Source organism: Oryx dammah, unplaced genomic scaffold (genome assembly GCF_014754425.2).
Source record: "Oryx dammah isolate SB20612 unplaced genomic scaffold, SCBI_Odam_1.1 HiC_scaffold_17, whole genome shotgun sequence".
Taxonomy (NCBI): Eukaryota; Metazoa; Chordata; class Mammalia; order Artiodactyla; family Bovidae; genus Oryx; species Oryx dammah.
The window spans coordinates 77,764,110-77,783,209 of record NW_024070201.1 but is presented as its reverse complement, the minus strand read 5'-3'; the positions used below and the strand labels follow the sequence as shown (position 1 = coordinate 77,783,209).

The 19,100-nt window shown below is 56.5% G+C and overlaps 1 protein-coding gene and 1 pseudogene across 4 annotated transcripts; both read right to left on the bottom strand.

Annotated features, from left to right (window-relative positions):
* Positions 1-364: 364 nt before the first annotated feature.
* On the bottom strand, positions 365-14,428 carry SMTNL1 (smoothelin like 1). Of its 4 annotated transcripts, none has more exons than XM_040259384.1 (9): positions 14,204-14,415; positions 8,263-8,942; positions 7,920-8,052; positions 7,615-7,666; positions 5,846-6,007; positions 5,582-5,696; positions 5,303-5,454; positions 3,744-3,784; positions 365-600 (listed from the first exon to the last, which is right to left on the bottom strand). In XM_040259384.1, the coding sequence occupies exons 2-9, from the start codon at positions 8,938-8,940 to the stop codon at positions 473-475; spliced, it is 1,461 nt and encodes a 486-aa protein (XP_040115318.1). In that variant the 5' UTR covers positions 8,941-8,942; positions 14,204-14,415; the 3' UTR covers positions 365-472. The 4 variants fall into 4 exon arrangements, with proteins under 4 accessions (XP_040115318.1, XP_040115319.1, XP_040115320.1 ...); XM_040259385.1 differs by having other exon boundaries at positions 5,846-6,004; positions 14,204-14,414; XM_040259386.1 differs by lacking the exon at positions 3,744-3,784 and having other exon boundaries at positions 14,204-14,428.
* Positions 14,429-15,739: 1,311 nt separating this feature from the next.
* Positions 15,740-17,062, bottom strand: LOC120876004 (annotated as a pseudogene).
* Between the last annotated feature and the right edge of the window lie 2,038 nt (positions 17,063-19,100).

Here is a 19,100-nt window from a genome sequence, read left to right as displayed (position 1 = left end):
GCGTCTGACTCTCTTTGAGCCCATGGACTGCAGCACGCCAGGCTCCTCCGTCCCCCACTGTCTCCCAGAGTTTGCTCAAAATCATGACCACTGGGCTGGTGATACTGCCTACATAATCCCATTTAACCTTTACAGCACCTGCGGGATTTTGAGCTGCTATTATCCCCGTTCAGATGGCGAACTGAAGCTCAGAGAGCTTTGCTCCCTGGCCCAGGGACAGACAGCCTCTTGGCGATGAGACCCAGCGCACTGTCCCATCCCAGATGCCTCTCGTGGCTGTTGAGAAAATCACCTCAGATGAGGAAAGCGGGTGGCCGGGGCTGCTTATCCCAGAGTGAGAGGGAGGGAGCCCGGGGAGCCAGACGGGATTTTACCAAAGAGCCTTTAATGCAGTTAAGACTGGGGCCGCCTCCGTGGAGCTGAAGGGGGCCTCCGGGCCAGCACCGGCCAGCCCCTCATTTCTTCTTGGTCTTCACCAGCCCCTTCTGCACGAGGCTGCGGTACAGCTCCTGGATGTAGGTGTACACGCACTTGGAGTCGGGCACCGCCAGCCGCACCATGTCGTCCACCTCCAGCAGCTGGGCGCAGTCGGCCAGTTTCCTGAGGGGCAGACGGGGAGGGGTGAGAGGTGGAGGTCAGAGAGCCGACAGGGAAAGAGGTGGGGGTCTAAGGGACGGGGTAGGGCAGCCCCCCAAGGATGAAGCCCGCAGGACTGTGTGCGGCAGCGCTGGGACTTCATCTGGCGCAACTATCCCATTGTACAGATGAGACAGCTGAGGCCCAGCGGAGTCAAGACTCAGACTCAGCGTGGCTTGATTCCAAAACCTGTGTGTTCACTGCCCCACGTGTCGTCACGTGGGAGCGGGGCCCTCCGGTCTGGGGTTCCGTGGTAACCCACCCGTCTGTGTGCACCTGTGTCTGTCCTCTGGAAGGACAGGCCCCGCAGGAAGAGTGAACAGCACAGAACGCTAATCCTGGCTACAGTGTGGGCTTGCAGCCTCAACTCTCCAGCCTCAGCCAGGCTCTGTGCATGCACTGAGGGGCGCCACGTGCTAGGCGTTCTTCCGGGGAGTTCAACACTGAACAGAATAAGAATCCCCCATTCTCATCAACGTTCTTGTGGCGGAACACAGGCAATCGTCAAACAGAAACTGATGGTACGTCAGAGGATGAGAGCTGCTACAGAGAAAAACAAGGCGGGGAAGGGCAGAACGTGTGTGTTCAGGGGGATTTGCTTTTGTAATATGTTGGTGATGGCGTTTATTTATTCATTGTCAGTGCCTCACAGCTTCTGGGATTTTAGTTCCCTCACCGAGAATTGAACCTGGGCCCTCGGCAGTGAGAGCGCAGAGTCCTAACCACTGGACCGCCAGGGAGTTCCCCGACAAGAGAGAGAGAAACAAGTCACTCAGTCCTGTCCATATCTTTGCGACGCCATGGGCTGTAGTTGACCAGTCTCCTCCATCCACGGGATTTTCCAGACAAGAATACTGGAGTGGGTTGCCATTTCCTTCTCCAGGAGATCTTCCTGATCCAGGGATCGAAGCTGGATCTCCCACACTACAGGCAGACTCTTTACCATCTGAGCCACCAGGGAAGCCCAGAGTTCCCCTAAGGGATTTTTAATAGGAAAAGTTCTCTTAAAGAGTACTTTTAAGCTCAGAAAAGTAAATCGGGTACATGTTTGCAAGAAGGGGGTTCCAGAAAACAGCAGGTGCAAACGTCCTGAGGCAGGAGTGCTTGAGCAACTGCATGGAACTTAGCAACAAGTCCTGTTTCCCTAACTTCCCAGCTGCTCTTTGGGACCACGGGCTACTCCTGGCCTCGCCGAGGCCAACCATCTGATCTAAGCACTGTTGGGGCCTTGCCCCCACGTGCCAGGAGCCTTATCGAGTGTTTCCCTCTCCCCTCTTTTTTTTTTTTGGCCACACTGCACAGCTTACAGGGTCTCAGCTCCCTGACAGGGACTGACCCGGCCCAGCCCAGGGCAGTCAGAGCCTGGGATCCGAACCACTAGGCCAGCAGGGAGCTTCTAAATGCCTTCTCCTGAATGCTCTCATTCACTCCACTCCTCTGTCTTCAACCGGCAGAAGGGGAGCCGGAGACTCACAGCATCTTGGTGGTTTGCCCAAAGCGAGTAGCTCAGCTGGGACTCCACCGCGGGCCTGCCGGACGCACCTGGCCGGACGCCCAACTGCGCGGGGTGCCAGCGGGAGGGGCCACCAGGGTCCCGGCGGGCATCCTCTCAGAGCTGAGTCAGCTGGACCAAGAGCCGAGCCAGACGGGCCTTGGGGCAGGTGAGGAGCACGGACTGAAGGGCTTTGAGGCCCAGGACGAGCTCCCCGCAACCAACGCCATGCTGTTGGCTCCTGGGTGTGGGTCGAGGTGCGGCTTCCACCCAGGAGAGGCGGATGCTTCATTCCCACCGGGCCTGGGGAGCCGGGGCAGGCTCCTCCGGCAGCTCACTAATCAAGCCCCCCAGGGGCCCAGCGCTGGGCTCCTGGGGAACCAGAGGAGCCTTCTAGACGGGAGCCAGCTGTGGCCGGGCCCCTTACTTTGCACTCTTCGTCTTCATACCCAGCCCTAGGAGATGTTCCGTCAGCTGCCGAGGGTCAGAGAGTGAGGGAGGGGGACTTCCCGCGTGGTCCAGTGGTCAGGGCTTGGAGCTCCCACTGGCAGGGGTGCACGTGTGACCCCCAGTCTCCCGTGGGCAGAGAACTGAGATCCTGCATGCCTGATGGCATGGCCACACACGCACAGCCTGGCAGCTGCAGGACAATGACCCGTGGCCACAAGCCAGGGACGCCTGGTCAGGGCCAAGCCACACGCCCTTCTGATGGTGACCGAGAGCTCACACCCCCGGCCAGGAGTTTCCCTTTCCAGGGCTGGGTTGGCCACTGCCCTCCTGCTCCAACCTCCCATAACTCCCTGCTGGGAGCCACACAAGCATCGCTCTGACTGTCAAATCAGACAATCACGCCTGGCATCTGATCACGCTTGGGTCACGTGGCTTGTCACGGCCCTTAGAGGTGCTTCCGAACTCAGAGCAGGACACGGGGCTCCCGACCCCTTCACCCCCACCCCAGGGCACTGCCCCCACCCCAGGGCAGGATAATGTGAAACCAGAAGGGGCTTTCCGGAGCACCAACTCTGCATGCATGCACGTGTACTCAGTTGAGTCTGACTCTTTGTGACCCCATGGACTGTAGCCCGCCAGGCTCCTCTGTCCATGGGATTCTCCAGGCAAGAATACTGGAGTTGGTTGCCATTTTGGTAAAGAATCTGCCTGCATTGCAGGAGGCCCGGATTCAATCCCTGGGTTGGGAAGATCCCCTGGAGAAGGAAATGGCAACCCACTCCAGTATTCTTGCCTGGAAAATCCCGTGGACAGAGGAGCTTGACGGGCTATAGTCCACGGGTGTCAAGAGTCTGACACGACTTAAGAGACTAAACCACCACCTCCAGTGGATCCTCCCGGCCCAGGGGCTGAACCCGGGTCTCTTGGTGTCTCCTGCGTTGGCAGGCAGGTTTTTTAAAAAATCACTGAGCCACCCGGGAAGTGCTTCTGGAGCACCAAGTCTGGGAGTTTTCAGATGGCATCCTTGGTGCCTGAGGGCCCAGGAGACATGCTTCAGAACCATCCTAGGAGGGGGGTTGGACGCTGACCTGGGGTGCCCCGGGAGCCCCTCCCAGCCTACAAAGGCCGCCCTTACATCTGTTTACTGTGTTGGGCATCCACTTACTGTTTCGTTTGAGGAAGCTGCCGGTGGGGTGGGGGACCCATCTGAAAAGCACCGGTCAGTGTCAGCCAACTGGTTTTGCCGATGGGGACACAGAGACCCAGAGAGGGGAGGGTGGCTGCCCCAGGCTTTCCCACGGGTTGGTGGCCAGGCCTGAACTCGCTCAGGGGGCTCGGCCTCCTGGACCAAGACGCTGCCAGCATCCCCAGTGACTTGCTCCCTCCTCCGGGCCTGCAGAAGTGCCCTCAGCTGTCCCTTCCCAGGCCTCAGAGCTGTCCTCGTGGACGACACCCTCTGCCCAGACCGGTGGCTCAGAAGCCTCCCCTAGGCAGAAAAGGATGCGTGAGCCAGGCATGAGCCCCTGGAGAGCCTCAAGGCCATTGTGGGACCGGCTGGCCTCTCTGGGGGCAGAGGTGGAAGCCTTTGGCCCAGTCCGGCTTTGAGGCTTTGGTGGGGAGAATGCCTCCGCTCCCCACCGCCTGGCAGCCTTGTGTTCGCCTCGCAGGGTCTTCCCTGGGCCCCGCTGCTTCTCACGCCCCTCCTGTCTGTCTAGTCTACCCCTTTCCCATCCCTCTGTGGCCCCAGGACCCAGCTGTGTGAACCTCAGCAATAAATCTCCCTCCGGGTCCCACAGCGAATAACAAGTATCATGACAGGGGCTTCCCTGGTAGTCCTGCGGTTGAGAATCTGCCTGCCAGTGCAGGGACCATGGGGTCAGTCCCTGGTCTGGGGTGATTCCACATGCCTCCGGGCAACTAAGTCTGGGCCAGCCACAACTGCTGAAGCCGAAGAGCCTAGAGCCTGGACAAGAGAAGCTCGAGCGCCACACGAAGAAGAGTCGCTGCTGCTCATCACAACTGGAGAAAGTCCGTGCAGCCAAAAATAAATTAATTTTTAAAATATGTATCAATTGTGATATCATTCATTTTAGTATAAGAACAGCAGCTAGGGTTTTTGTTTTTGAAATGTTTGCCATGGGTTAGGCACTGTGATAGGGACTTTAATTATTAATTCTCATCACAGCCCTGCCAAATGTCATGCCCATTTTAAAGGTCAGAATATAGAGGCTCAGAGAGGTAAAGGAGACTACCCAAGATCACACAGCTAACAAAAGTCAGGGTCAGAATCTGGCCCCAGGTCTCTGCAAACTCCCAGTCTTCCCCTCCTCTTACCTCTCACTGGCCTGCGCTTTCTCCGCCTGCCCCTCGCATTTTATTCCGCATGTATGTGTATTTGCTATCTCTCTCTTTAGAGTGTGAGTCATGGGACTTTCCTGGTGGGCCAGTGATTTAGACTCTGTGCTTCCAACGCCAAGAGTGAAGGTTTGATCCCTGGTTGAGGAACTAAGATTCCACATGCAACGGGGAAGGGCCAAAAAATAATATAAAATAGAATAGGAGTCACGGGCAAGCGGGGATTTGGTCGGTTTCACCCACTGCTCCGTCCTCAACCAGCTCCCCACATCCGAGAAGCACCTGTCGGATTCAAGGAGATGTGGCCACGGGCTCGGCCTGACCGTCCCTCTCGGGGCCCCGCCGCTCGGCGCCCCCAGCCCGGCTTACTCTGCAGTGGAGAAGGCCAGCGTGAAGTTGTGGCGGCGCTGCGCGGGGTCCAGCGCCGCGTAGTCAAAGGCGTCGGGGAAAAACTTGTGGATGAGCGCGCAGAAGGCCATGCCGCTGCCCCAGCTCGAGGAGAAGTTCTGGATGTCCACGTGCTGCGGGCGGCCGGCAGCCGCGTCAGGGGCCTGCGCCCGGCCCCGCCGGAGCCCCCGCACGGCCGCCGCCCGCGCCCAGCCCCGCCGGAGCCCCCGCACGGCCGCCGCCCGCGCCCGCCGCGCGCACCTCGTAGCTCCTGGTCATGGCGCGGCACCACTCCAGCAGCATGTTCCGAACGCCGCCCACCGCCGCGCCCGCCGCCTTGGTGTTCCGGAACAGGGCCGTGGGGCCCGCGGCCGCCCTGTGCGCCGGGGCGGGAAGGGGTTCCCATCAGACGGCAGTCCTCCCGGGGGTGGGGGGACCCATCAGACGTCCCTCTGGGGCTCGGGCTGCTCCCCCGCCCCATCCTTCCACCAATTCAGCCCCGCCAGCCACTCGCCCAAATCCTACCCCCCGAACTTGTCCACGATGGCCTTGCGGTTCTGAGCTCGGGGTCCCCGGGGCCGGGTAGGAGCGGACACTCGGCGCTCTGGAGCCTTCTCTTTCTTCTTCTCCTCTGACGGAGGGGGCTCCGTGGGGCTCTGGGGCACATCGCTGGGCGAAGAGTCACTGCTTGGAAACGTTCAGAGGAGCGTGAGGGGGGCTGGGACGCGCCTCTGCAGCGAGGAGGTTGGCTGGGCAGTGGTTCCTGCCGGCCCAAGAGGCTACAGAGCTACTGTCCCGCCTCACACACATGCCTCCAGGCCCAGCACGGGGAGGCGCTGGGAAGGAAGAGTGAAGCTCAGTCTGACCGCGTAGGTTAGAACTAGGGCACATCTGAAGTCTAACCTGAGTTCCGGTCCTGCCTAGGGCTCTTATTTGCCATTGGGACTGTCAAACCAGTCCGTCCTAAAGGAAATCAACCCTGAATATTCACTGGGAGGACTGATGCTGAAGCTGAAGCTCTAATACTGATGCGAAGAACTGACTCATTGGAAAAGACCCTGCTGCTGGGAAAGATTGAAGGCAGGAGGAGAAGGGGACGACAGAGGATGAGATCAATGGACATGAGTTTGAGAAAACTCCACGAGCTGGTGATGGGCAGGGAGGCCTGGCGTGCTGCAGTCCATGGGGTCACAAAGAGTCGGGTGCGGCTTGGTGACTGAACAACAACTTGGGACTGTCACGTCACTTCTCTGAGCCTCAGCTTCCCCATCTGTATAGTGGGCAGAGGTACCTGACAAGGTGGGTCTAAGGCCTCTGTGAGAAGGGGAATGTGAATGCTCACCAGGCACCTTTCCCTAGAAGGTCACACGGATGTGACTTTCAGCTCGAAATAAAGGCAGGCTTTCTAACGACAAAATTTGTGTCCTGGCAAGAGGAAGGCTCTCATGTTACCCAGCACCTTTCAGGCACCAGGCGTCAGGCTGAGTGTTTTATACACAGGCATCATCTGAGCCTCACAAGAAGCCTTTGAGGCAGGTACCCTGACTGTGTCCACTTCCCAGGGGAGGAGGGGGAAGTGATACAGCCACGAGCAGACAGTGGGGCTTCCCCGGTGGCTCAGAGGTTAAAAAAAAAAAAAAAAATCCGTCTGCCAAGGCAGGAGACTCGAGTGTCATCCCTGGGTCGGGAAGATCCCTTGGAAGAGGAGATGGCAAACCCACTCCAGTACTCTTTCCTGGGAAATCCCATGGACAAAGGTGCCTGGTGGGCTACAGTCCATTGAGTCCCAAAGAGTCAGGACCAACCTAGCGACTAAGACAGCAAGTGGCAGCGTCGCTGTCCACTCAGGCTTTCTGCTCACGCACGACTGGTGATGCTGAGACTGCGGAGACAGACGAGACTGGGAGCTCCCAGGAAGAGTCCTAGGGATGCTGGAGAGGAGGCTTCTTCAGCACTGGGTGGAAGGCCAGCCAGGGATGCCCCACTGCCCTTTGCTCCCCGCTCCAGCTCTTCTCATTTCCCAGGCTCTGCCCTGAGCTGCTGCTGCTGCTACTAAGTTGCTTCAGTCGTGTCTGACTCTGTGCGACCCCAGAGACGGCAGCCCACCAGGCTCCCCCGTCCCTGGGATTCTCCAGGCAAGAACACTGGAGTGGGTTGCCCTGAGCTAGGGGGCAGCAATATTCCTGGCATATCTTGACACTAGATGCTGGAGGCCCAGTCTCAGGGGACACCAGGCTTTGAAGGGAGCAGGTTGTGGTGTGGAGGGGAGCTGGGGCTCCAGCGTTTGACATTACCTGGCTGAAGGACCGGGTTCTTCAGAAGCGCCAGTGTCTGGGCTCAGCCCCTCTGAGGGAGAGGAACAGGAAGGAGGGAAGCGGGGCGACTGCGGCGCGGCCCCCCCCCAGGCAGGCCCTACAGCAAGATGGGCTCCTGGCCCCGTCTCCCCCCGTGCCCCCCCGGGGGGGCCCGGCCGGAAGGTGGGCTCCTGAGGGCCCCGCACGCCCCCCAGTGAGCCCTGCAGCAAGGTGGGCTCCTGGCCACGCCCCTCCCCGCCCCCCGGGCCGGCCCTGCAGCAGGTGGGTTCCAGGCGCCCCCTCACCTGGGCTGGCACTGCCGCCCTCCTCCGTGGGGCTCTCGGGCCATCCCTCCGGGGAGCTGGGAGGCCCCGCTGCCCCGTCCTCAGCCTCTGCCCCCGCACCCTGGTCCTGCTCGTCATCGGGACCGCCCGGCTCCTGGGACGAACGCGCACTGGGTGGGCTCGTGCCTGCCCGCCCGAGGCTTCGGAAAGATCTGGAAGGCAGCCCGGGCCCAGCAAGGCTTCCCCCACCTGCCCCCACCCAGGCCCTCGGACTTTCCCCGAGGAATAAAGCGGGACAGGGGCTTGCTGGGGGGGCTCTGGACCGCCGTGGGGCCCCCTCCCTCCTCTCCGCTCCCTCACTCACCACCGCCTCCGCCGCCTCCTCCTGCGGCTCGGGCTTGGCCTCGTCCGCCACGGCGGCCTTCGGAGAGTCCAGCTGGGCCGCTGGCGCGCCGGCCGCCTCCTGGGCTTCAGCCTGGGGCTCCTCCGTCTGGCCGCCCTCCTCCTGAGGGGCCGCGGCGGCCTCGCCCGGCCCTTCGGCCTCCCCGCCTCCAGCCTCGGCCTCCTGCGCCCCGGAAGCCTGCTTCAGCTCAGCCCCGGCCTCTCCGCTCGCGTCGACCGTCTCCCTGGCCCCGGGCCTGGCCGCCTTCTCATCAGCGCTCCGCGTCCCAGCGGCCGACGCGCCCTCCCCGTCCGCCGCAGCCCCCGCGGGCTCAGGGTCGGTCTGCTCTTTCCCGTCGGTCTTCCGAGGGGCCGCGGTGGTCGCTCCCTGGCCCCGGTCTTCCTGCTGCAGCTCAGCCTCGCCTTGGGATTCCGCCTCGGCCTCACCCAGCCCGTCTGCCGCGCATTCAGCGGAGACGCCGTCCTCGGCCGGGGCCCGCTCCTGCTGTCCCGCCGCGGCCGGCCCTGCTCTGGCGGCGCTCTCAGCGGGGCCTGCGGCCTCCTCCTCCGCAGAGCCGCCACCTCCCGCGGTCTCCGGGGCCTCCGCGGCTGGGGGCACAGTGGCCCCGTCCTCAGAGGCCTTCCCTGCCTTCTGCTCCATGTCTGGAAAGAGAAGACAGACACACCCGGTCATGCCCCCTCTCTCCAGGTGAAGGCCCTGGAGTCCAGACGCCTGCACTTCAGTCCCGGGGCCCCCATTGCTTGGACATGAGACACCAGCACCCACTTTCCGCCTGGTTAATTGAAGGGGGAGGGCACCACTTCCCCCCAAATGGGGTGATGGGCCAGCTCTGTTTACTTGATGTCCACCGAACGGTCCTCTGCAGGTTGTGACTTGGGCTTTAAAGAACACTGGGTCAGGACTTGGTGGTCCAGTGGTTAAGAATCCGCCTGCCAATGCAGGGGACACGGGTTGATGCCTGGTAGGAGAAGATTCCACATGCGGAGGGGCAGTTAAGCCCCTGGACGACGACAACTGAGCCCACACTCTGGGGCCTGAGAGCCGTCAAAAGAGAAGCCTTGGGCACCTCAGGGAAGAGTACCCCACTTGCTGCCACTAGAGAAAGCCTGGGCACAGCAGCAGAGGCCAGGCACAGCTAAAGGCAAATAAATAAACAAAAACACTTAAAAAAAAAGAGTCACATAATGCCTTTTCAATGATTTGGCCCCTTTTTGAATAAGTCAATGAGGTGGTTACAGTTTGATACTCCCATCCCTGGCCAGTTTCTTCTCTTCCCTTTTGATGGAGATAGCTGTCCGCAGGGCCCGCAGGCTCAGAGCCCAAAGCAGACAGGAGTCTCTAGATAGAATCAAATAAGACTGCTTTGATTCCAGTTGGATTTATTTTTACAGTTACGTTCTATTTCTGGCCAGTGACGTGGAGTTTCCATTTCCAATAGTGATATAAAGTTTCTTTTATAAATGCATTTATTGAAGTTAAAATCAGCTAATTCGAAGGAAGACGTTCAGGAAAGCAGGATATAAGATACCTAAGCCGCAGAGATGGCGTAAGAATGCCTGAGATTTGGGGAGCCCTGGGCCTGCATGGGGTCTGGGTCTCTGCCAGGCTGTGTGTGAGTCTCTGAAGAGCTGGCCCTGGGCCTGGCAGAGTTCCCTTTGGTGAAGAACAGATATGTGCTCTCCCTGATTAACCTCCGCAGGGAAGTCTGATCCTCCAGCTGCCGGGGGTGGGAGGAAGGAGAGCGCGTGCTGCTTCAATGTGAGGTTTCCTCTTCAAGCACTGTATGTACAGTCACGGATGGAAAATATTTGAAAAAAAAATCCAGAAAATTCCAAAAGGCAAAACTTGAATCTGCAGCCACTCCAAACTATTTACATAGCATTTACACTGTTATTAACCATTGTTTACATAACATTTTCATTGTACTGGGTATTACAAGCGATCTTGAGCTGACTTACAGTATCAGGAAGGACCGTGTAGGTTATAAGCAGACGCTGCCCCGTTTCATGTGAGAGACGAGAGCCTCTGCAGATCTTAGTGTCCACCAGAGAGGCTGGGACTGCTTCCCCACTGACACTGAGGGATGGTTGTGCTGTCCCATCTACGAAAATAGCTGGGTAGGGGGACAGAGCCAGCTCCTTCTGCCCTTCTTGGGGGGGTCTGTTTACGAGAAAATAATCCCCGAATAATGTTCAGGGCATGACTCAGGCAGTAAAAGAAGCAGACGTTGCTGTCACTGGCTAAAAATACCTCCTGCCCCCTGCAGGGCCATCACTCTGGGTACAGTACCCCGGCACCTGGGCAGTTGGGACAGAGGCAAGAAGACGGGCATACGAGGGCCAGGGCCCTGTTCCTGCTAGCCATTCGGGGCCTGGGGGTCCTGGTTCAGTCTCCCACAGTTTCCTCAGGAAGCGGGCTGGGATTTTCAAAGATGCTCACACTGCCCTTCAATTCCATCGCTCCCACTACAGCCCATGGTCCACAGTTCTGGCAGTGAATCAAAGCTGGAGGGAAATCAATGAAGCCGGGAGATGGAACGCCCATCGGCAGGGAGCTAGGAGCTTGCCCTGACCTCAGCCCCGAGCCTGGGACCAGAGCGAGGCTCCTTGCCTCTCTGGAGAGTCTTCACTTCCAACACAGACGGGGCCGGTCTGGATCAAGTTGGCAAACTGTGTTCTGTGGAAAACCGTGCTGTGCTCAATCGCTCAGCCATGTCTGACTCTTTGCAACCCCATGGACTGTAACCCACCAGGCTCCTGTCCATGGGGATTCTCCAGGCAAAAATACTGGAGTGGGTTGCCACGCCCTCCTCCATGGGATCTTCCCAACCCAGGTCTCCTGCATTGCAGGCGGACTCTTTACCAGCTGAACCACCAGGGAAGCCCAAGAATACTGGAGTGGGTAGCCTGCCCCATCTCCAGGGAATCCTCCCAACCCAAGGGTCAAACCCAAGTCTCCCGCCTTGTAGGAGGACTCTTCACCAGCTGAGCCACCAGGGAAGCCCAAGAATACTGGAGTGGGCAGCCATTCTCTCCTCCAGGGGGTCTTCCTGATGCAGGAAATTGAACCGGGGTCTCCTGCATAATGGGTGGATTCTTTACCAGCTGAGCTACCAGGGAAGCCTGTGGAAAACTAGGGCCTCCTAAGACATTAATAGGGCTTCCCAGGTGGTGCCAGTGGTAAAGAACCCGCCCGCCCAGGCAGGAGGCGAAAGAGACTCGGGTTCGATCCCTGGGTCTGGAAGATCCCCTGGAGAAGGAACTGGCACCCCACTGCAGTATTCTTGCCTGGAAAATTCCACAGGCGGAGGAGCCTGGGGGGCTGCAGTCCCTGGGGTCACAGAGTCGGACACGACCGAGTGAGAGAACAAGACGTTAATGAAGGATGCCCTGGGTACCCGAGGGTGTTCACTGGCTAAGACTGTTCCAGAAACAGCCTACTCTCAACTGTTTTAGAGTCTTACAGCTTCGTTAGCACTTAGAGTGCAGATACCCCGTGGTAAAGAAATCTTAACTTTGTTTAGCTTCCTTTAACTCATTTTTCTCCAAACATATTTGGCCTTGGATTTTCTTTTTCTTGCTATCTTTTCATTTTGCTTTATCTACCCTGAGGTAGTCTCTGCCCCGAGTCTCTTTCTCCTCCTGCCTGGGCAGGAGGGTTCTTTACCACTGGCACCACTTGGGAAGCCCTATTAATGTCTTAGGAGGCCCTAGTTTCCACAGGCTTCCCTGGTACAGATGTGAGATTGAACCACAAAGAAGGCTGAGCACCGAAGAATTGATGCTGTTGAACTGTGGTGTTGGAGAAGACGCTTGAGAGTCCCTTGGACTGCAAGGAGATCCAACCAGTCCATCCTAAAGGAAATCAGTCCTGGCTGTTCATTGGAAGGACTGATGCTCAAGCTGAAGCTCCAGTACTTTGGCCACCTGATGTGAAGAGCTGACTCATTGGAAAAGACCCTGGGAAAGATTGAGGGGCAGGAGGGAGAAGGGGATGACAGAGGATGAGATGGTTGGATGGCATCACTGACTCGATGGACATGATTTTGAGTAAACTCCGGCAGATGGTGAAGGACAGGGCGGCCTGGCGTGCTGCGGTCCATGGGGTCGCAGAGAGATGGACACGACTGAGCGGCTGAGCAGCAATGCTGAGGCGCCCCTACCGCGCTCTTGAGCAACGCCACCTCTAGCAGAAGAAACTATAGAGAGCGCTGGTCTAAATGGTCCACACGCCCCATCCCGCCTTGCGCTCTTGTTTGGAAGGTGGTATGGCGCACTGGTGAAAATCACTGATTCTTCAGCTTCCTATGAGGGGATTCCCAGCTCCCACTGCGACCTTGAGCAAGCTTCTTACCCTGCCTGGGTTTTGAGTTCTGGAGATAAAAATAGGTCTCAGCTCATAGGGATGGTGGAGGGTTAAGAAAGCCAACGCATAGAGCGTAGTTGGGGGTGCTCCTGCACGGAAGGAGGACTTGGCGTACATCAGCTTGTGTTGTGTAGGTTGGCTCCTCCCCTGCCCTGGGCCAGATTAAGGTCCTGACTCAGCCAGGAGGGCATTTAGTTGGTAAGACAAGGCAAAGAGAACTGAATGCCGGTAAGATAATGAGCCGCTTTTATGCCTCAAAGTGTGGCAGTGATAGGCTAATACATAGCTGAGCCCTGCAGCTGTCTTACCCTACATCCACGTGTCACACACACAGCACCGTGGAGGAGAAGGGCAGGTGTGTACACACACACACACACACCCCTCAGCCATCCTGCGTGTTTCTCACCTCAGCTCTCCACCCTCCAGGCCTGTCGGAAATAGCCAAGAAGTGAAGAAACACAGAAGAGTGAGCCGCTAGGATACCGCCACCCACCCCAGCAGTGGCTTCCTTATGGCTCAGATGGAAAAGAATCTGCCTGCGGGGCAGGAGACCCGGGTTTGATCCCTGGGTCAGGAAGATCCCCTGGAGAAGGGAACAGCAGCCCACTCCAGTGTTCTTGCCTGGAAAATCCCATGGACAGAGGAGCCTGGCGGGCTATAGCCCACGGGGTCACAAAGCGTCAGGCATGACTAACACACACACACACTCCAGCACTAACAATTGTACAGCTTGCACCGTGGGCACCCTCCTATACCGCCCCGCTTCCTCGCTCTAACCCCTCGGAATAGGCGTTGTTGGCCCCGTTTTACAGATGGAGCGATTTGAGGATCGGGGAGTGGAAATCCCTTGTCTATAGTGGGGCTTAGCACAATTAAATGGCCAAACTGTATGCAGCGCCCAGGTCTCCTGACGACCAGCCCAGAGCTTCTGCTGGAGACGCTGCCCCCATGGGCTCCTCAGCCACGGTCCCGTGGAAGGCGCCTGGCCAGGCTGAGGGGGACCCCAGGAGGGCCGTCAGATGTGGCTGAGGAGGTCGGCTCTCGCTTCCAAGTACGCGGTAGCCTCCGTCCGCCTGCCCTGCCTGGGAAGCCTTCATCCCGCCCTGGTTTTGTGTCCACTGGGGCAGCTCCCATCTCTTCCTGTTTGCCTTGGCAGACGGGAAGGCAAAGCAGCCAGGAGCCCGAGTTCCAAGCCCCACGTAGTGGAAGCTGTGCTGGGAGGATCTGCTGACACCTCCACAACCTCTGCCGCTTGGTCTGTCTTCGGGTGGTCCTCCAGCCAGCCACCGCCCTTGGAGATGCCCCCTCAGCTGCTCAGAGATGCCGACTCCCACCCCAACTGGACTCGGAAGTCTCCGAGGCCCTCTCTGCCCATCAGGACAGAAGAGACGGGAGCTCAAAAGAGTTGGCATGGTGATGGAGAGAGAGAGGATTTCTCCAACCAGGGCCGCTGCTCAGAGGCTCCTGGCCTTGGAGGTGGGCAGAGGGCTCGGCAGACGGAGGGGCTGCTTGGAAAGGGGCGCAGGGCTTCGCCTACCTGCGGGGCCTCTGTCTGGGGTCCTGGAGCTGTCTCCTTCCTCGAGCTGAGCGGTGTCTCTCCCGGGCTGTCTTTAAGCCCCCGGGCTTCTAGCCCCCACCTTCCCCCCACCTTTCCCCCAGCTCCCCCCCACTGCGAGGGCCCGGGGCCACAGACTGGCACTGTTTACTACCCTGTTGGTACAACACTCCCCCTGGACGGGGAGGCTCCGGTTTCCCGTGGAGCGCTGACAGGTGGCACCTTTCAATCACTGCCGGGCCCTCCCGCCTGCCCGGGCCCGCATCCATCCTGGGCCCGTTTCCTTCCCCGCGTCCTTGCCTGGCCCGGGCGGCCCCCAAGGTCCCTGTGGAGCGTGGTCGCCAGCTGTCCGGCCTCCCCTGCCCATCCAGAGCCCAGGTCCTGCACCTCCCTGCCCTCCACGCTCCGTTAAACAGTCCCTTTACCCATCCTTGGACTAAAGCGGCTGCAGGAGGTTGGCGAGGGAGGGGGTGAGTGGACAGCAGCCATCGGGACCTGTCTCGGGGGCCCCCGATGGGTGGGGTGGGGGAGGGGCAGAGAGAAGGGAGAGGGTCCAAGCTGACAGCTTATGAGTCCAGCTGATACAAACCGAGCTCCATTTTGAGCCTAAGTGACCGGGACACAGTAGGCTCGGAGCAAATTTTTGTGCTAAATTGAGATTTGTGCTCCAAAAAACAGAACATCTTTCTTTATCTTCTCCAAGGGTCCTGTGGTCTAAGAGGACTGCTTTTGGAGAATGTGTGAGGGGGGCTGTGACATACAAAGCTGAGACTCCCCCAATCCCCCACCCCACCATCCCCACCACTTCAGCCATCCTGGCCTCCTTAATTCCTTCAATAAATCGATTGCTTTCCGTACTCAGGACTACCACCTTTCCGCTCCTGATCTTTGCAAGACTGTCTTCTGTTCTCAAATTTCATTTCCTCCTAGAGGCCTCCCATGACCTTGAGTTCCTCTCCATCATCTCCGCATAGTTTATTTCCTTCTTGTATATTTCTTGAAATCCAAAATCACTTTATTCATTTGTCACTGGAGTTTCTCTCTAGACTCTAAGCTCCAGTAGGGTAGGCTTTACCTTCCTGTTCATGGCTATGTGCCCGGGGCCCAGCAAATTGCCTGGGTCAGATGGGGTGCTCACCAGATAGGTATTAAATAAGAAATACTTTAGTTAGCTTAAATATGGAATGAACATTTGGGGGCTTCTGCCTGGCATGATCTGAGAGCCCGATTTGGGCACCGGTGGTTGAATGGTGCAATGTTGTTGATTGCCAGCCGTACTTAGCGTGAAGACGTCTATAACTTTAAGGTCCTAAAAACTGCATTGTGGAAAAAAGATTTCATCTGTTAGAGATACAGTTAGATGGAGAAAATACAGCTAAATGCTGACAACAGTCAAGTCCTGGTGATGGGTGATTAGTATCTGAAAATTCAGTACACCGTGCTCGCCACTTTTCTGGACTTTTACTTACTTATTTTTCATTTTTTTCCTTGCCTCTCTGTTCAGGTCTTTATTCAAAATCAGCTGCCCAAAATGAGCTGGCGCTTACGGAGTAAGCCACTGTACGTGTGCGCAGCAGCCTTCTTTTCCTCTGGGGCGGCCTTCTTTCCTGCTGGCTGCTTCTCAGCAGCGGCTGGTTTCTTGGTGCCCTGCAGCCTTTCTTCCCACTGCAGGCTTCTTGCCCCGAGCCCCCTTCTCATGTGATTTGGCTTCTAGCGCTGCCGCCGCCTTATCCAGGCGGACTTTGTGGTTCTTGGCCTGTCGAAGAATGGCGTTCCGGCGCATGGTCTTTGCGAGTGCATTCAGCTTCAAAGTGAGCCTCAGGTTTTCCAGTGCATTCTTTCTCGGGACTCTGCGATAAATCTTGTGGCTCGGTGCTCAGCATGCTCTTTGGATTTCTGGGCTTTTCAAGAGTCTGCTGAGGTCTGCATTGAGCATCTTGTGCATGGGGAGGTTGTAGTTACTCTTGAGGGAGGTTGCTTGATGCTGAGTGCCACACAGCTCATCTGACTTTCGGAGAGTGCTTTCAGCCCGAATGCAATGCCCCACATGACCGCCAGGAGCAAGTTTCAAAATGTTCAGCTTGCTTCCATTAAGCAGAGTAATTCCAGGGATGTTTCTGAAGGCCCTGATGATACCACTGTCTTCGTTATAGACGAGGCTGCGTCCCCTGCGCTGGATACGGCGACGGTTTCTCATTTTACCTTTGCCAGCTCTCATTTGCTGAGAGGCATAGACCTTTTTGATATCATTCCAGGCCTTCCGTTTCTTCAGAAGCAAAACAGCCTGCTTGGTCTTCTTGTAGCCTTCAACTTTATCTTCAGCCACCAAAGGAAGTTCGGGAGCTTCCTCTGCACGATGACCTCTGGGCGTGGCCAGCGGTGGAGAGGCCGGGGCAGCTGGTGCAGAGGAGGTGGCTCATCGCTGCTGCGCCATACGCGCTCTGCGGCGCCAGCGGCATCAGGTCCTGGTTGGTGCAAACAGGCGGCCCCCACGACACATATTTCCAGAAGCACCCTGGCCAGAATGGGGAGTCCCGCCGCCTGGAACACTGGGAATTCGAGCCACAGCTCTGCCGGTACCCCGAGACTCGGCACGGGTTTGATGACCTGCTGGTCCACTGACAGCAAAGGGCTGTCTGTTGCTTTTGCGCAAGTTGGTGCGAACCAAGTTCACACTATCTGGTCTTGTGGGAGCCTTGAACACAGCAGGCAAAGTGGCATTTTTGCCAGAGGAACCCCCTTTCTGGAGCACACTGGGGTCAGTGGACGAGCACACGTCATGGAGCGCAGAGAATCCTCTCAACCCGACGGCTCCCACAGGAGACGTTTTCCATACTTTTAAATTTTGCCCTAATAAATAAAACTCCAAAAAGAAAACAACACTTTATTGTTATTGAGCAACTGTCATGGATTAGATACATTATTTTTTCTGTTTGTTTTGTAATGATGTTTAAAACTTTATTTTGAAATAATTATAGGAAGTTACATAAGTAGTACAGAAAGGGAACTGAAGGTTACATTTTACTTAAGATTTATCCACTGAAAGCTAAATCTTACATAACTATATGCAATATCAAAACAAGGAAGTTGGCCTTGATATGATGGCTTGTATGGTATTATGACAGCTTAGATTTGTGTAAAACCTCCACCCACAATCAGGACATGGAACCATTTCACCCACACAGAGATCTGCCTTGTGTTATTTCCTTAGGCACACTTCCCTCCCTCTCCTCACCAGCTCTAACCCTAGGCAATCTCATTAATCCTTTCTCTCATCGCTATAATTTTGTCATTTTCAGAATGTGATTTAAATGGAATCATACAGTTACACAATCATTCATAAAATCTAATTTTAAAAAACCCATCTAGGAAGCAGATTCTTCTTGCAAGAACCCATCTCCTTTTCCATGTAATTTCTTAATATTCCGTATATTTATAATGTTTTCAAAAGCAAAAACCAGGATAACATATGTACAATAATGTATACTGCAGTATTATCATAATAGTCCAAACTGGAAACAACCCACAAGTTCATTAACAGGAGCACAGATAAATGCATTACGGCTGATTTATACAATCAAACACTAGACAACAATAGAGAAAAGTGCATAAGAGATACGCTCGACGGTATGGCTGAAATCTCACTGATGCTACGTTGAGCTAAAGAGGTGAGGCACAAACAGAAAATAATGTATAATTTCACTTACATGAAGTTCAAGAGTAGGCAGAACTAATTGACGCTGATAGGAGTCAGAATAGAGGTTCACTGCAGGAGAGGGGATATTGACTGGGAAGGGACATGAGATAACTTTTTAGGGTGCCGGAAGTATTTTGTATCTTGATCTAGGTAATGGTTATAAAAATGAATATCTGTTTAAAAATTAAGCTTAGGATTCTGCATGTTACCACTTTACTGTCTGAATTTTGTGCCTCAGTTTAAAGAATCTGTTCACGTTTGGCTGCCTGGGTCTTCGCTGCTGCATGCCGGCTCCCTCCAGCTGCAGAGCGGGCAGGCTCCTGTCCGTCGCGGTGTGCGGGCTTCATTGCCTGGCTTCTCTTGCTGCAGAGCACCTGCTGTAGGTGTTCAGGCTCTGTAGTCCTGGCTCAGGGCTTATCTGCTCCAAGGCATGTGGAATCTTCCCGGACCAGGAATTGAACCCGAGCTATCTGCAGTGGCAGGCAGATTCTTATCCACTGTGCCTCCAGGGAAGTCCTGTACCTCAATTTTAAAGTATCAGGGCACAGGGTTTGGCACAGGGGTTGAGTCCTTACAGCAGTGCTGTAATGAGACCCAGTGTTTAGAATCGTGGCTTTCCCAGGGGAGTACACCGTGACCGACCATATAAAGTGTCTGGGCCACCTTCTCCTGTGGGCAGTGTACCCTTGCATCATTAACTTGCGTCCTTAAATTTCGTTTACTGGGACATCCCTTGAAAAATCCAGGATTAAGGTGGGCTTTTTCTTCGGGTGGGGGGAGGAGGGCGGGGAGCAGGAGACAGGCGTGCAGAGAAGCACATTGTCTGGTTCCCTGGTGGCTCAGACAATAACGAGTCTGCCTGCAATGCCGGAGGCCCGGATTCGATCCCGGGCTTGGGCAGATCCCCTGGCGAGCAGATAGGCTACCCACCCCAGTATTCTTGTGTATCCCTGCTGGATCAGATGGTAAAGAAGCTGCCTGCAGGGTGGGAGGCCTGGGTTTGACCCTAGATTGGGAAGATCCCCTAAAGGAGGGCATGACAACGCACTCCAGGATTCTTGCCTGGAGCCCCATGGACAGAGGAGCCTGGAGGGCTACAGTCCACGGGGTAGCCAAGAGTTGGACACGACTGAGCAACTAATACCCTTCACACTCACACACACTCACAAACGCCCTTCACAC

Coding starts and splice junctions, on each gene's coding strand:
- SMTNL1 (XM_040259384.1), bottom strand. CDS start 8,940: ATGGAGCAGAAGGCAGGGAAGGCCTCTGAGGACGGGGCCACTGTGCCC. Junction 7,667..7,919: donor GGGCGGCAGTGCCAGCCCAG/GTGAGGGGGCGC, acceptor CCTCTCCCTCAG/AGGGGCTGAGCCCAGACACT. Junction 3,785..5,302: donor CTGGCCTTCTCCACTGCAGA/GTAAGCCGGGCT, acceptor GGTGCTTTTCAG/ATGGGTCCCCCACCCCACCG.